The sequence below is a fragment of the Nanorana parkeri genome, unplaced genomic scaffold (assembly GCF_000935625.1).
Source record: "Nanorana parkeri isolate BGI_ZX_2015 unplaced genomic scaffold, ASM93562v1 scaffold82, whole genome shotgun sequence".
Classification (NCBI taxonomy): Eukaryota; Metazoa; Chordata; class Amphibia; order Anura; family Dicroglossidae; genus Nanorana; species Nanorana parkeri.
In genome coordinates, this window is record NW_017306350.1 from 890148 (window position 1) to 908763 (window position 18616).

At 42.7% G+C, this 18616-nt stretch overlaps 1 protein-coding gene across 2 annotated transcripts in view; it reads right to left on the bottom strand.

Moving 5' to 3' along the window:
• The window catches only part of LOC108783659 (proprotein convertase subtilisin/kexin type 5-like), an 89033-nt gene that overhangs the window by 2278 nt on the left and 68139 nt on the right, over positions 1 to 18616 (bottom strand). For both annotated transcript variants that reach the window (XM_018552272.1, XM_018552273.1), the window contains one exon: positions 13635 to 13806. In XM_018552272.1, coding sequence (XP_018407774.1) covers positions 13635 to 13806 — 172 coding nt within the window. The remainder of the gene's footprint in view (positions 1 to 13634; positions 13807 to 18616) is intronic.

The following is an 18616-nucleotide window of genomic DNA, read 5'->3' on the forward strand; positions in this document are numbered from 1 at the left end:
CCGGTATGTGTTCGCTCACCTCCCGATCTACTGAGCCGACATGTGACAGTCTCATTGTCACAGGTCGGTTAGAACTATGAGGTGAGTGAAAAGCACTCACCTCATAGTTCTCCTTTAATATATTACATGTATGGTAATCTTAAGCTTTAAAGGTGAATTAATATATGTGCCATCTTCGTGTGTGAGGAAATATTCAAAAATTGATTGGATGTGATATCATTGCCTAAATATATACAGTTCTACAAGAATGCTTTAAAGGAGAACTTTAAAGCATAAGGTAAGCATAAGCATGGGGTAAGTGTTTTTCCCCATAGTTCTCCTAAGGGTCACGGGAGGATATATACTAGTGTTCTCCCGTCACCAAAGCTCAGTTTATCGCAAGCTGCAGCTCGCGATATACTTAGACCGCCGCAGCCGGGACGGATCCCGACATTACTGTCAAGTTCCACCCAGCTGCGTGAGTGACAGCTGGCTCTGCCTATCTAGAGGCAAAGCCAGCTGTACCCGCCCCCTCCCCCGTCTGTTCCCTCACTCAGCGCTGGAGGATTGGAGCGGGGAGGGGAGAATCCCTGCAGGGAGCCGTGAGTGACAGTCACCACTCTCTGCAGGGAGATGATCGAGAAGTGAGCAAGCGACGGTATGTGTACGCTCACTTCCCGATCTATTGAGCCAACATGTGACAGTTTAATTGTCACACGTCGACTCGAACTATGAGGTTGAGTGAAAATCACTCACCTCATAGTTCTCCTTTAAACATGGGGGGATTCCCGCCTGGCTAATAATAATTTAAAAGCAACTAGAGCTTATGCAGGTAAAAAGTACACATTATATCCTGTGATTTTACCCATGTGTACAAAATACATACAAATGTTTGTATATGAATGCCCTAAGAGTTAATAAGGGCTCAATCACACCATCCTGCATGCTAAAACCAGTGCGAGCCGGTGTCCATTGTGTACTGGAGGTGAGGGGAAGTACACTGGTTACCTTCTTTTCTTTTCTAGAAAGGTCACAAAATGGAATTTCTTTCATTTCTATGCACTGTAGCTGAGCTGCGGTATGGTGACCAGCGGTTATTTTAACACAACGCATTGCAACCCAACCTCAAGGCTTCATTGTGCCATGAACAGAGCACGAAGAAAACAACTGTCTATGCAAATAAAAAACTTGGGCTGAGCTGTGTTGAAGTCTGAAACAACATTTATTTGAAGCTAAACTCCAAGCAAACAGCTAAAGATGCAAATTATATAGACACATAGGAGCTGTTTTACCTGCTGTAAGATTTGCATTTCTTACAGAGCTCTGCCTCAGAGTACAGCTCTGTCTAGCAGAGAATGAGGAACTAATCTGTCTTTGCCGCAGTTTCGCTTTCATTTACAGGTCCCCTCCTCTCCTCCACCCTGTGACTGGACAGTCAAAAAAAAAAAAGCACACTGATGAGCTCATTTCTCTTTCACCCTGGTCTCTCTTCCAATCAGCATGCTCCCTGCACTGCAGCACACCTGATTGGCTCCTTGTGCTGATTCTCCCTCTCTCTCTCTGAGCTAGGCTGCATAGACTGTAAGACTTGATGCCAAGTCAAATTCAGCTATGAGCAGTGTTTGCATTAAATAAAGCGTTAATAGAATTTTCATGAATACAGAACTACATTCTTGTGTGCCCTTTATATCTGCCTACCTGCTTATATGTTTAAGAAAAATACTTTTTCTGACTTTGAGACCAGTGTTCTGGCAATTACACCTGCCACAGCTGTCATGGCATACGAAGAGGTTTCTACAAATATACAAACTAAGAAGAAATGGTTTCTCTTAGGGATGCACCAATACTAGTTTTTCGGTAACGAGTAAGAGTACCAATATATTTTTTTGGGTACTTTCTAATATCTAATACCGATACCGGCATCCCAAGGTATCGTGGGTCCGCATTATCCGGAAGCCGATTGCCTGGGAAACCGGTGTTCTATTGAAAGAGCACTGGCTTCGTGTTCCCTTGCGACACTGTGAGGCAGCCTGGCTTCCTGACCAATCAGCAAGCCAGGAGGTGGGTCATGACGTGCCACCCGGCTTTCTGATTGGTCAGGAAGCCAGGCTGCCTAGCAACAAGTGAAGCCGGCTTCCTAGCCAATTCCTGATTGGCCAGGAAGCTGGCTCCATGCTCCCTCGCGGCACTGCCGGTCAGAGGGAATCTCCCACTGACTGGAAGTTCAGGTATATGGGTAAGTATCGGAGCATTTGGGTGAGTACAAGTACTTCCCAAAATACATGGTATCGGCACCGATACGGATACTAGCATCGGTATCAGTGCATCTTTATATATTTTTTTATTGACTATGCTCAGGACTAAAACATACTAGTGGGACAAACTGGAGCAACTGCCCATAGTAACCAATCAGCTTCTCGCTTTAGTTTGTTCCGTTAAGATTTGAAAATGAAAGATAGAAGCTGATCGCTTATTTGCCATTTGCAGCTGCTCCAGATTTTGTCTGCTCCAGTTTTGATACATTTCCCTCACTGTATATTAACATGTTATCTTTATTGCAAACCCACTTAACTGATAAGGGGTGGCTTTGCCATCAGCTCCTGCTGATTAGGGATGGGCTGCATGTTCGAGTCGAACATAGGTTCGACTCGAACATAGCCTGTTCTAGCGTTCGCTGAACGCCGAACATTACGGGATGTCCGCGGTCATCCTCAGGGGACATGCTCAGGTGTCATTATTATTATTATTTTGTCCCCTGAAAAAACTGCTTCAGCGCTAGTTTATGGGGTACAGGGCCCCACAACAATGACTGGGCCTAGGGCACCTGCCCCTTTTGCCCTGTCTTAAAGACGGCCCTGACAATTGTACCCAGATACATTCCCTCCCGCATAACATTTACCATGTTAGGTTCACCATTAATATACAGAACTCTCTCAGGATAATAAATACTATGCATATACTGGACTAACTGTAATGAAAAAATAGAGTTGGAAGAACCCCACTTGTTATAGTGATCCATGGGTATCTATCAGTGGCGTTCAATTAGCATATAGGCAGGCATATAAATACTGTATATCCAATGATCAGATATATGAATCTTTACTTCACAACAATACCATAGGCTACATATCAGATTATTGTCCACAATAACTCAGAAAAATAAACTCATACCTTTCTTGTTCAAGATTGATACTTCTTAAACATCCACCCAAAATATCACCAAGCATAGCATTTTGGGATTAACCACTTGCTGACCGGGGTGTTTACACCCCCTTCCTGTCCAGGCCATTTGTCAGTATTCAGCACTGCGGTACTTCAACTAACGTTTATTCCATCATGCAACGCTGTACTGAAAAAAAATGTATACCATTTTTTGGTGGTATTTAATCAACACTGGTGTTTTTATTTTTTACTATATAACAAAAAAGTACCGAATATTTTTTTTTTAAAACGGTTTTCCCTTTAGTATTTTAGGAAACATTTATTTTTACCCAATTTTTGGGTAAAATATAAAAGGCGGGGTCACATCGGGTAAATAGACACCAAACATGCCAAGCCTTAAAATTGCGCACGCCCGCGAAATTGCAAAAAACTATTGGCCATATGATGGCCCTAAGATTATTGCTCTCACTGCGACGTTCATGGCGATATGTAAGATGTGCGGCATAATGGGCGCAATAGTCGTTTTTGCGTGTACGTGGTATTGGGGGACTTTGAAAAACTTTTGTGGGTTTTTTTTTATTTGTGTGTGTGTAAATTTTATGTATTTTGTGAGCAATTTTTTTTTTTTACACTTAACTTTATTGTTATCACATAGGGTGCTAAGAAGTCCCCTATGTAATAACAAATTACAGTGACAGGTCCCCTTTATGGGGACATCAGGGGTCTTTGAGACCCCTAATGTCACCTAGGGACCCCCCAGAGAAGCTGATGAAGCACAGTTATGCTTCATCAGCTTCTCTCCGGTTTCTGTACCGGAGAGTGACAGGGGAATGCGGAAGTGATGTAACATACATCACTTCCTGCATTCAGAGACCGGGAGGAGATCTGTACTGAACTCCCTCCGTTCTCAGTGCACAGAGCCGCCACATCGTCCAGGATGGATGACGCCCGGGATCGCGGGGACGGCGAGAATAGGTAAGAGGGGGGGTCACCTTGACTTGCTTCATACAAGCGCTGGCCGTTTAAAATCCTGGCGGTTTCCCGCTCAAGAGCGCCCCCTGGCGCGCACGAGCGGGTGCGGGCATGAAGGACGTCTAAAGACGCCCACCCGCATCCAGGAGACCCCAGTCCGGCCGGCCGTCTTTCAGCCTACGGCAGACGGGAAGTGGTTAAATTTGTTTGTGCGTTAAAAGTACCAGCACTATGTGCATAATAGAAATCCTGTAATGTTATGAATGGAGTATAATCCTGTTAAGTGAACAGTTGATCCTTTTAACATACCGCCTTAAAAAGCTTTTAATCCACATGATGAAATCATTCTAATCATCCCTAATAAAAACTTTCTTAGATGCCTTGAGGACACTTATGTATATCATTCTATATATATACACAGCGTTCTATATACAGCGTTCTATGCACAGAGTTCTATATACAGCGTTCTATATACAGCGTCCTATATACAGCGTCCTATATACAGCGCCCTATACACAGCGTTCTATACACAGCGTCCTATATACAGCGTCCTATATACAGCGTCCTATATACAGCATCCTGTATACAGCGTCCTGTATACAGCGTCCTGTATACAGCGTCCTGTATACAGCGTCCTATACACAGCGTACTATACACAGCGTCCTATATACAGCGTACTATATACAGCGTACTATATACAGCGTACTATATACAGCGTCCTATAAACAGCGTCCTATATACAGCGTCCTATAAACAGCGTCCTATATACAGCGTCCTATACACAGCGTTCTATATACAGCGTCCTATATACAGCGTCCTATATACAGCGTCCTATATACAGCGTACTATATACAGCGTCCTATATACAGCGTCCTATAAACAGCGTCCTATATACAGCGTCCTATATACAGCGTCCTATATACAGCGTCCTATATACAGCGTCCTGTATGCAGTGTACTATATACACCGTCCTATATACAGTGTACTATATACAGCGTCCTATATACAGCATCCTATATACAGCGTCCTATATACAGCGTTCTGTACTATAGCAGTCAGTCATACTGGTTTATTATAGCAGTCGATCAGAACAGTTGATTCTAACGGTCGATTATTGCAGTCTATTGCAGTAAACATCATGCCAGAAAAGCCAAAAAGGACAGGCAGACCCTCCCATGCAGCAACAAGAGGACAATCAGCCTCTGTGTCTGCAGGCTAAAGTCGTGATTGTCATCGTGGACAATGCTGGACGCCGTGATTGACCGTGGATTACGTTGGGATATCCATTTATTTTTTTTAAATAAAAGACTTGTCAAAAACATGTCTTTTGTTTTTTTCCCATTAAAGGATTTTATCAAAAGTATGGACTTTTTAATAACTATTTTATTTAACCCTTTAGTGAATGGGTAGTGGTACTCATTCACAAGGGTGGGGGGCGACATCTGGGTGCCCCCTTAATTCAAGGGGTACCCCGATGCAAATAAGCCCCCTTGCCCGCAGACCCCCACAACCACTGGGTCAGGGTTGTGGGGAAGAGGACTTTGTTCCCATCGGCACAGGGACAAGGTGCTTTTCCATGGGCAACCCTGGAAAAGCACCGTCCCAGTGCCGAGGGAATGTGGCCTGGTGTGGGAGGGAGAGGAGGAATGCTCGGATCAAGGGTCTGATATGGAATTTTAGGGGGACCCCACGTGTCCCACCCACATTTTTGGAGGTGGGGGGTCCTCCTTTAAATTCCTACCAGACCTTATGGGTCTGGTATGACTTTTAGGGGGAACCCTACGCTTTTTTTAAAAAAATGTGGTCGCTCCTAATATTCCTACCAGACCTAAATTGTCTGGTATTGTTTGAGGGGGAACTGCACACTGTCGCTGAACGTGTCGCTGTTAGATCACCGACAACCTGTCAGTGATCTGTGCAGTGGTGCGTTCCTCCTCACAGCCGCTGCTGTGTCAGTGACAGCCAGCAGCTGTGGAGGAGGAAGGCTGGGCCCGGCGTCAGAAGCAGAGGAGGCGGGCCCAAGGATGGAAGAGGAGGCGGGGCCCGGCAATGGAAGAGAAGGCGGGGTCTGCCAGTGACCATGGAGGCGACAGCGGATCGAGGCTGACAGGTAAGAGGTGTGCAGTCCACCTGAGACCCTGCAGAGCCCACCATAGAGAGTCTATGGCGGCTCTGCAGGGTCACTCTCAAGTGGGCTGTTTGGTATATCAGGTGGGCTCTGCACGGGCATAACTAGAAATCACAGGGCCCCATACAAAATTTTGCTATGGGGCCCCGTGATTTCTAGTTACACCCCTGCTCACACGTATGAATCCGCGCATCAGGACGCAGATTCAAGCACGCAGCCAATCGGATTCCCCCAGACAAAAGTGTCGAGTGAGAGGAGTACAGGAGAGTAGTCTGCTTGGTAACGTTTTCCTTCCTGCACAAGTTCTTTCTGTGATCTATGTGACATATATGACATATGCCAGGCATGAGAGCTATGTAGAAAGAAAGTATATGATATGTCCATTACATAATTAAATAATTAAACATTTATTTAAATAATTAATTAATCATATTTAATAATTAACAATTATTTAATCATTGTAATATTTTTTTTGTCCGATTAATTAACTGAAAAAATAATTGGCCAACTAATCGATTATAAAAAAAATGATTGTTAGTTGCAGCGCCAGACTGTTTAAATATCAGCCCTTCATTGGAAAGTAATTGATTTGCATTGTTGTTGAAAGTTCACCAATAAACTAGGCACTCACAGTCTATCATTTTATCTTACATCCTGTATTACCTTCCTTTTTCTGTAAATAGTTCCCATCAATTAGATATGACGTCCATAAGAGATTATGGTGAAATCCTAGCTACGAGCTAAAAAAAATCTAGTAGAGAATGTAAAATCCGCGCTTATGGGTAAGTCTGATATGAAAGCTGCTGCGCTATAAACCCTAGGGTTAGGAATAAATGAAGTGTGATTTGTGCAGCGCTAAACGTGAAAAATAAAGTAAAAATAAATAAATATCCCTATCTGAACATATGTAATTATCACAATATAAGTAGTACTCCGTGTATATATAATGCAAACCTTAATACAGTGGTGGTGATAAATCTCTAATTAAATAACCACAGTGTAAAAAAATTCCTTATCGCTCTTGTGTCATCATGGTAGTGAAAAAGGCATTCCTAGAAAATATCACAAATCGTGAATGGCACATCTGCCAATAAATTATGTAAAACCGTGAATTTGTCTGAACTTTAAAACAGTCCCTATAAGTGAACAATCAGTGATGTGCTTCTGAGTGAATCCAATGAAGACTTCAAGCAAATATTTATAAATTCTTCCCACACCAACGTGTTATGAGTGTCTCCGAATTGCCCCCTTTCGGGTATGCACTCACCCCACAGATGAGGTGATAATGCAGCGATATCAGATCAGAGGGTCCACTTCTCAGATGTCTCTTTCGGCAATACCAGTATAACTGGTATTGCTGGTCCTTCCCAGTTTCATCTGAGATCTTTCAGGCTTCAGCAGATTTTTTTGTAGATGTGTCATGGAAGCATTCTGACAGATCATTTGTAGATTCTGTGTATAGTCTGTTGTAGTCCCTAAACAGGGTTTGTTATTGTGTTGGTGTAAACGTTTGTGGACACTGGACATCAGACGATTTAGAAGGTTTGTAGGTCACGTCTATTTTTCTTTTGGTTAACTAGTACCCTTACAAAATGTATCCAAACACTTTTTGTTACACTGTCATAGGCTAGCACCGAAGCACTTTTCCCTCCTTCACGGCCATAAACAGGAATATTTGCACAACCCAAAACTAGGTTAAAAGACCTCATGAGATTGTGTCATTATGCAAACATATTAGGCCATTCTTTGATGTCCATGCTCGTCACAATAAAAAACTAAAAATTGGTTCTTTACTTTACACTTTTTGTCCCAGTTTACCCAGTAAAATGCTGAAATGTTAGACAATTTCATATATAACACATGTTTTCCAAGCTACAGTAGTCTAACATCCCAATCTCACTTTTTATTTAAAATACAAACATTTTCATACACATCTTTAGTTGCATTTTGAATCATTTCAAATGCATTTAGTACTTTCTTTGTGTGAGTTTCGTTGGACTTTGGTGTATTTTGAAACAAATGAGGCTGACTTCACACATTTTTTCCTTGTTTTCATTCTCAATTCATGTGCTCAGCATTTGGGGAGGTGTGAAAAGAGTCTGCCATTTTCCAAATGTGGGTAGGACAAGAGCACATGGCCGGTTGCCTGGGACTCCTCAACACGCATCAGCAGAGGAAAAACATACCTGGACTATTTGCCATGACGCCCTGCGATGCAATGAAGTGCAAGCCAATGTATATATGTAAACCAGAGCCATTGAAAACAGTGGGATACCAAATAATGTGTGTTTTAAATGTGAACAACGCGCATCAAATTAAGCATTACTATGCAGGTAAAACACATCGTAATGCACTTACAAATGTATGTACGAAAATACAAATGTGTGAATTTACAAAAATGCAAGCATCTGCAGCACAATTGAATGCAGGTGTAAGAACAGAGCATACATAAAAGGCCAATCAAATGCAAGTGGAATTTGGTGGGCTGAGGTACCGCTTGACATTTCTTTTTTCGCTCTTGGGAGATTCCAGTGAGATATCCCTGCTATAATTCCTGGCTCTGTTCTCACTTACCCTGTAGTTTTTGGGGATACCAATCACCCTAAATTGTTACTCTTCCACTGCATTCTCTATTCAGTAAAATAAACAGGGTGAGACCCTCCCAAAATAGCTGTAGAAGATGTGTAGACCCAGGAGGTCCCAGGAAGATCTCACCACTACAAACTCTCAGAGATATATGAAACCCTTAGGTGGTTCATTACCCAAACAGTTTTAGGTGGACTGACTCCTCAAGCTGAACTCCAGCAAAAACACAACCAAATGAAAATGAATAACAATTTAAGAAAACATAAAACCAGCTTTTGATGCAATATTCAGTTTCAGTTCAGAGATCCCCCCCTCCCCCCCCTGTCCTGTGTGTTCTGCCATTAGATGTCCTTGGTGTGTTAGCCACCATTCAACTCACTTCTTCTGAGCCTAGCTTGCCCTGGGCCCACCCCAGCCTGAGACTGGATTGTTAAAGGAGAAGTGAAAAGCTAATTTCTCTGTCATATCAGCATGTTTCTTCTCAGCATATGAATTGGTTGGCTCCTTGTGCGGCTTCTCCTTCTCACACTCCAGCTCTGCTATTCAGTAACTTCAAGGGGCTCATACCAGCTCAAACTCAGGAACATGCAAAGCTTACACTTAAAAATACATTTAGGGGGTTATTCACAAAGCTGCCGAAGGATCTAGCCGTAGCTTCGGCTTATCCTTCGGCTAGCTTCGGCCACAGGACCCCTTCGGTTCAGTATAACCGAAGGGCTGCTGTATGGGCTAGTCACTGTTGCCCGTACAACTCCCGAAGTTGGCCGAGGGGCTCAGTCGAGACAAAGGCATATCGACTGAGCCCCGGGGAAATTCGAAGCTGGCCGACAGCCTGCTACTGACAACTGGGCGGAGCTAGCCGTCATCTCACGGCTGGCTCTGGCCACTTGCAGATTCAGATCAGCGTCCCTGGTTACCTGGTAACCAAGGACGCCCATCTGTCATTACACTCAGAACCCGGCGGAGTCGCAGTGTAATGTGAAAACGGCATCTCTGGTTACCAGGTAACCAGGGGCGCCCATCTGTCATTACACTCAGAACCCGGCGGAGCCACTGTAAAATCACTGCGACTCCGATGGGTTCTCAGTGTGTAATGACAGATGGGCGTCCTTGGTTACCAGGTAACCAGGGGCGCCCATCTGTCATTAGAATGAGAACACGGCGGAGCCGTTGTGATATCACAGCGGCCCCGCCGGGTTCTCAATGTGTAATGTCAGATGGGCGTCCCTGGTTACCAGGTAGCCAGGGACGCCCATCCGTCATTACGACAAGAGCTTAGGAGAGCCGGCAGTGATATGGAAGCCGACTCTGCTAAGCTCTCATCTTAATGACAGAACAGCGTCCGCTGGTTACTAATTAACCAGCGGCAGGTCGGCTGAACATGCTGAGCATGTTCGGCCGACCCGAAGCCACCCGATGTACAGCTGATTTCAGCCAATATACGGCTGAATTCAGCCGTACAAGTCTGAGCGTTCGGCTCACTTCACTTTGGGTCGGCATTAATTTGTGTCTTTTATATCTGTATAGAGTTCAGTTTTAGGCTCAGTATTAGAGGGTAATGTTGCCCTTAAGCATTTCAGTCTTCCTGTCCTATTAAAGTGACACTAAACTCAGGAGTTAAACCTTAAAAATGCATTCTAGAGCCCTATTTACAAAAATGTATCTTAGTTGTGTATCACTCAGCTGTAGATCCTCAAATCATCTCTGAATTGGTGCTGACACTGTCCTTCCTTCTGGAGAGTGACTACTTTTGTTCCCCATGGTCCCTGTTTGCATTGTAAAGTAGCCCCCCACTCCAAGCTCACTCCCGTGGTGGACTACAATCTCAATACAAATTAGTAAACTAAATGTAATATTGTAGTCCATCATGAGAGTGAGCTTGGAGCAGTGGCTACTTTACAACACACACAGGGACCATGAGGAACAAAGGTAGCCACCCTCCAGAATCAAGGACAGTGTCAGCACAAATTCAGGGAGCTGAGTGATACAAAATAAATTACATTTTTGTTAATGGTTAGGGTACTTAAATGTATTTTTTTAGGATTTAACTCCTGAGTTTAGTGTCACTTTAAGGGCAAAGTGACAACGTTTCTTTTAAGACCACCTGCAATCCAACTATACATACCTGCATTTTACTCCCCTGCCACTTTGTTGCTCCAAGAGTCAACTTTGTGTAAGCTGTGTGTCAGATGGTGTCAGAATTTACACTGGGTTGATGATGTTGTAATCCCACATGACAGTGTTCAGGTCTGCACCATGGGAGAAAGTCACATAGTTCAGTAGCAGTTGGATGCAGGATGGACTCTGTCACTTTGTCTTGAATTGGGACAGAATCAGAGTGACACCCTCTGTATAAAATGTCTTCCCTGTTACTAGGTTTTGAATTCCTAACAAGTTGTTATCACCACTTAGGTGGTCAGAAATGATCCAATAATTTGTAGCAATATTCCAAATTGGGAGCTTTGTTGCAGCTTTTATTCTGTGTATGATGCAAATGTTTTCTGTTTTAAGACCTGTGTCAATGGGCTTTGGCTCTGTGTCAAAGCCATCAGTTAACCATCAGTCTGAGATGCTTTTGAAGTCATTTAGAATTAATTCAATCTACAGTTGACCTCCTTCTCACCTGCATTTGGCTTGCTTCAAGAGGGATTTGCATTCCCATATACATGTATGGGAATGTCAAATCTGGCTGACATGAACAAAAGCCCATCAACACAGGCCCCTAGGGTGTGCTGCCACAGCCAGTATAGTTTTCTGTGATTTTATTACACTGTTTTGTATTTCATCCGTTATCATTATGTCATGTATGCTCCCGACATCTAGTGGTAAATTAGCATTACTATAGCTTCATGTCTGTACACATTTGGTATCTTCCATTTCACCCCCTCCTTTTTAAGTATCTTAGTACAGTCTTCTAGTTAGATATTCCAAGCATCTACTTCCCTGTTTCTTTTGTCACCTCTCCTCTCTGTCACTTTGTTAAGAGGTTTCAGTTCATGCTGTACAAGGCTTCAGATAGGTATGTCTTTCCACCTCTTAGAATGACAAGGAATCACATCCTCTGTATTGTCGAGCTTGAATAAACAACATTGGATTCTACTACTTCTACCTATTCTATGGAGAAAAGGGGTATTTTACTAGAAGCAAATATTAACTTAGCTTAGTTAATAAGTAAAAAAAAAAGGAATTTTGCCTACACCTGATTGGATAATTGAACACTGCTTCACCTTATTCACTAAACTAAGTGAACATTCACTTTGCAAAATTAAAATTCTGCATTTCTTTAGTAAATTAACCTCAAGAATTACTGTAAATTGTGCAAGATCCTATTGTTACAAAACAATAACATCTGTCAGCCCTGTGTTATATTTCGTATTTTATATGCAATAAAAATAAAATGTGAAAACAAAGTTTCTTCTGCTGTAGGAACTGTATACTCAACTCCTGCATACATATTGTAGCTGCTGTAACCTTTATCCTACAAAAAGCCTAACCAATACAAACATATAAAATAAAACTGTATGCATAGCACACATTACAAAAATAGAAGCCCAAACCCGGAAAGCTGCGTGGAGCTGAAACATTTAAACATTTAAATACACTAACTTTCTTATGATTTTTATTAATGCCCACCACACACCTTCTCTATTTACACCTCCATTTTATGAAGTATTTATGCTTAGTGGCATGTATCAGGTCTTATTCTGGTGTTTTGCCCTCCCGATGTTTGTTTGTTTGTCCTTCTATTCTCTTCTTCTGTTGCTTTCCTCTTCTCTCTCTTGACTTTGCATCTCTCTTGCTCTCGCTGCTCATGGGGTGCGAGTTTTGCATCTCTATCATTGGATCCCCATGTTGAGTTAGTTTTTGCTTCCTATGTGAATTCCCATGGGCTGGAAATTAGCTCTATTCTTGTACAGTATCATATGGGGACTTGAGCTGTGTGAAGTTGGCACCCCATGTTTGTAAAACCTGAATAAAAATATACAATTCGTTTGTGCCGCGTTTGTGCTGGTTTGTGCCGCAAAAACGAGCGTGCAAAGTGGGCGGGGTTACAGCAACTATAACGCACCATATCTCTGAAACCAAAGCGGCACAAACGTTTATTTTTGCGGCACAAACCAGCACAAACGCGGCACAAACGAATGGCGTCTTTGTTTTTAAAATTCAGCAACATGGGGTGCAAAGTGGGTGGGGCTTGCATTAAATTGAATGTTTAATATCTCAGAAACCGAACCGGCACAAACGCTTGTTTTTGCGGCACAAACGCGGCACAAACGAATGGTATATTTTTATTCAGGTTTTACAAACATGGGGTGCCAACTTCACACAGCTGGGGACTTGTATTTGGTAGGGGGAGAACTGCATTGTATGTTGATCTTTACTGCTTGTTTTGTATGTAATGTGTTAAAACTCTAATCTTACAAAAAAAAGACATGTTTACTGTTCTTCTTAACCCAGGGTCTATCAGTATTAGGGTACACATTACAATCTGATTTACAATTTTCTTTACATCTACCAATGGCGTGTAGTGTAAGGAGCTGCTTAATTGAATACAATTGATTGGATCGGTGAAGTAGGTCCTCATATTACATTGGTTTGGTTACTCTAAAGTTGATTGTACAGAGATTGTATGGACAGATTGTAACACGGTGTACATGTATGGGGAGCCTTAGTTTTATGCTCTGCATCCTCCATGATACTGTTGAAATATAGGATATCTTATATTTAGAGTTAACTGGGTCACAATTTGCTCTGTTTATAGACAAGGAATAATAGCATGAAATAGAAAAAGTTCTGTCATACATACCAGAGTTCAGATCACAGAAGCAGCAATCTTTCTGATCATTCTGTGAATCACAACAGTTGATGCATTTCATTTCTTCAGGTGACCATGCAGTATTGGTTTTGCATGTTATACAGTGATTTGGCCCTGGGCCAGAACAGTGCCTACATGAGGAATCACACAGCTGGCAAATGCCCTGGAAGACAAATAATGACATCAAAGGAGTTAAAGCACAATATATCACATTCATTACAGCAGAACTCCAGGGACATTTATTCTTAAAGGAGAATTATGGGGTGGGTGAAAAACACTCATCCCTATAATTCAAGCCGACATGTGACACTAAAGCTGTCACAGGTCGGCTCTATTGATCGGGAAGTCAGTGATCACATACCGCCGGTCACTGACTTCCTGATCTTCTCCCTGCAGAGAGCAGTGACTGTCAGTCACCGCTCCCCGGAGAGATTCCCCCCTCAGCTCTCCGTTTCTCTAGCGCTGACTGGGGGAATGGATCAGGGAGGGGAGGGGGCAGGCACAGCTGGCTCTGCTTATAGAGAGGCAGAGCCAACTGTCAATCAGCCAGCGGGGTGGATCTCGAACGTATGTTATTTTTGAACCTAGACAAAAACAAGCACTTAACCCTTGCAATGCGAGGGTAGCCCCACTGCAAGGGTTAAGAAAAAGTTTCCCTGGAATTCTGCTTGTGTATATATATATATATTAAATCTCATATTCTACCATCAGCCAGTCTAATGCTAGCTATACACATATATATTTCAGGTCATGTGTCTGCACCAATTGGCTCAACAAACTTTAGTGACAATATTGATGGAATCAGCTGGAAAATTGTTGGTAGAGCAATGACTGCATCCACTTAGATGCAGTCACTGTGTGGGTATTTAGACAACCGCAAGTGTAATAGCCAGCAGCGAAGATTCCCCCATCAATGCTGCGGGGATGGGGGCAATCAAGTGATTAAGAGAACTCTAGATGTTTATACATAGCTCTATTCTCACTGCAGCATTGCTAGGATAAATACCTTTTTTACTACTACAGTTAAAGCCCAACTCCGGGCACAATACATTTACTGCAGTTCAGCGGGTTGTAGAGCTCCTTTGTAATAAACTGACCTATCATAATTGGATCTTCCTCTCTTCTCCCCCAAAACTTCAGTATACCTGCAGGTGAAAATCCAGCTCCCGCTGAACATCTGAACACCTGTGCCGCTCCGACTGAAGCGCTGCAGGTCTTATAGACATCAGCACTGTGGTTGTATCTCTATCTCTGCTCCTAGCCAATCACAAAACAGAGCCTGGGGACATTTGCTTTGTGATTGGCCAGGAGGAGAAGGGGGCACACCGAATCGCTGCAGCTAGTACGGCACTGAAGTTCAGTGGGAGCTGGACTTCCACCTGAAGGTATACTAAAAATATGGGAAAAAAGGCCTGGGCAATCAAATAACAGACCCTTGGGCCATTTGCTTTGTGATTGGCTAGCGGGAGAAGGGGATGGAGATGCAACCACAGCACTGAGATCTTTGAGACCTGAAGCGCAGAAGCCAGCACGGGCATGGAAGTTTAGCGGCAGCCACTGCCAGATAACTAGTGTGGAGGTCAGGAGTTTTGAATTCACTGTCTGTATGCGTGACATGGTTCCATGTCAATAATTCAGAAAGTACTGAAGTCAGATACATCCAAACAAATAGCATATTTAGGAGTGGATCAGCAACGGCAGCCTCTACACCAGGGGTAGCCAAACTCCGGCCCTCCAGCTGTGGTGGAACTACACATCCCATGAGGCATTGCAAGATTCTCACAGCCACAGGCATGACTCCTGGAGACAGATGCATCATGGGATTTGTAGTTTCACCACATCTGGAGGGCCGGAGTTTGGCTACCCCTGCTCTACACTGTTCTCAGTACATCAGTGCAGCAGAAGATAAGGAGTAGTTTGAATAGGGCAAATGATGCAAGGATTATTTATTTATTTGTTTATTTATTTGATTTATTACAGGTATTTATATAGCGCCCATTATGGAAGATAGTGATTGGAATCAGGGTACAATAGGTGTGACAGGCCATTAATGAGGGTGTGCCATGAACTGTCCTATTGATGTTCTATTCTGAAGTTTCAGCTTATCCTGTCATAAAGATAACAACTAATCAAATAAAGGCTGTTGTGCAAAAGAAGATAGCAGCTTTTCTCAGGCCAAACCTTTAGCCAGGAATCCCTTGAAATAACTTATTCATAATATTATTCATAATATAGTTCAGCAGGAATCAGGCAGAACTCCCGATCTGCATGCATGCTCCAGGTCAGTAACACAATGTCAACAAGACTACTAACATTTTAGAGATCAGCAATGGCAGCCACCAAGTTTTTTTATTCAGATTCAGACTGAATCCTTATCCGGATTCAGACTGTAGTCACAAAGACAACGAAATTAAAGCACTGTTGCTCCCATAGCCCATAAAACTGGGATTCTCTAGTCCTTTCCTTTCTGGTGCACTGGGCCTCCATCGCTTTACACACTGTGCTATCCTGCTGTGCCTCACACAGCCATGCAATGTCCTAACCCACCGGGCTGCACCCCTACTACTCATCCCTGGGTACTCCAAGCTCCAATGCTTCATTTAACCTTTCCTCACTGTCACAATGGTATGTCACTAATTATTATATTAACTGAACTGATGTCAATACATTTGCCTTGGCTTTTATTCCTTTTTTCACTTGGTGATCCCGCCAGTGATACATTTCCTGTCCTAGGGGGTCAACGCTTACTCAATCTACTGCATCTATGGAGGAGCAGCATTATCACTCTATAACAGGAAGTGCTCCAGGACTACAGAACACATCTTGCTCTTCTCATCTCCATAAAGTAATGGGTAAGTGTACACAAAGAGAACTGGCCAGGTTTTATAAAACTGCACACTTATAACATGGCAGCAGAGGCAAAGTGTACAGAAAATGAACAAGCTCACTGGTGATTGGGCAGGATTAACAGATTTGTTTTTGCATGTATATATACACAACAAAATGCTTTCACTGGTATATTTAACAGACCAGTATGCCTGGATTAGAGAAGTTAATATTTATGGTTTACATACACTATGTATTAGTGCAGCCCACATCAGGGGCTCCTGATCTTCAGTAGAGTGCAATTTACACAAACCAGTTGGTGCTGCTATTCAGTGCCGATGATGAGGAAATAATTTTGTATTAGGTTAGTTCACCATCTAGTGGCAAAACCAAAAATGGCCATTGGTTTGTTTTAAAAAAAATGATTTCTCTCTATATACAGTATATTAAATAATAAATTACAAAACCACTTTTTTAAGGGAGAATCTAATGTTTAAAAAATGTTTTTAAGAAACTGGAGACCATGTGATCTAGGTTGCCTAGACATAAAGCTGAAGAAGAGCAGTTTTTTTTATTGCTAGTAACAAAGAGGTACTTTTACTCAATATAATTATGCGATTTGCTAACATGCTTACAAATGCCCTATTTCAGCAAAAAGACAGGTTCACTTTATTCAGTATTCAAACACATCTAATTTCTAATAAAGTTCCTGTTGTAGCTTTAATTGTATGCATTTAATTCTTAAAGAAGAACTTTAACCTTATCTTTAAAATGACAACAAAGACACCTTTAGAAATGTTTAGTAATGACAATCTACAAACAGATACTTCTAGGTAATTGCAAGTTTGTTTTGTGTATACCTTATTTATATTTTCCTCCCCATTCTTCTCACAGTGGTGATTTTTACTACGGGCAGATGACTCAATCTCCCTTTACTTCTTGGAACTCTGGCACATGTGACTAGTACATGTGACCATACACATCATCTCAAAGAAAAAATGCCTTTTCCTGAGATCTCGTGAGATTTTGCAGTTTACAGTTGAGATTTCCCAGCAATGCACTACGATGTAACCTTCCCATGCATCTACAAGGCCATGGCTACATCACTAAAAGGACAAAAAAGTGGAAAACCAATAATCGTAAGAAAAAGAAAAATATGACTACTTATATTATTTGCTGTCTCCAAAAGTCAAATATTTTTAACAGAATTCCCTGTTCATTCCAGCTACCATGGCATTACAAAGCCAAATAATGCTATCATAATCCTCTAAAGTATTTCACATGGTGTAGCATAAGAATATGCCTTAGGGTCTATTTTGAAAAAATCTTGTTATTTAAATTTCTGAGTGATAAGAACCTAGGGGTCTATTCACGAAGCTGCCGAAGGATCTAGCTGTAGCTTCGGCCGATCCTTCGGCTAGCTTCGGCCCCAGGACCCCTTCGGTTCAGTAGAACCGAAGGGGTGCTGTACAGGCTATTCACAATAGCCCGTACAGCTCCCGATCATGGCCGATCGGCTCAGTCGAGCCAAATGCATATGCATCGGCTCGGCTGAGCCGTGCTAAAAGCCAAAGCTGGCCGAGCGGCCGGCCAATGGCCGACAGCCTGCTTCTGACAGCTGGGCAGAGCCAGCCGTGATCTTACGGCTGACTCGGGCCACTTGCAGAGAGATCAGCGTCCCTGGTTACCTGCTAACCAGGGACACTGATCTCCAAACAGCTAATTCTCCCTGGCGCCCCGGGAGTCTCCTGCTCCCGGCCGCCAAGGAGAGAAACACTGCTGTGTCTCTCTTTTCTTTATTCTGACACGGAGCGATGTCAGAATAGAGAAACAAAAAATTCCCATTGAAATACATTTCTACATTGCTATTGGCTATTTCAATTTGCAATAGCCAATAGTAAACTAGCATTGTACCCGCTCTCTGCTGCAGTTCTCCATCAGGTCCATAGGCAGAGGGCGGGTACAATGCTACTTTACTATTGGCTATTGCAAATTGAAATAGCCAATAGGAATCTAGCAATGTATTTTAATGGGAATTTTTATTTTTTTTTCTATTCTGACATCGCTCTGTGTCAGAATAAAGAAAAAAAAGACACATCAGTGCTTCTCCCCTTGGCGGCCGGGAGCGGGAGGGTCCCAAAGCGCCC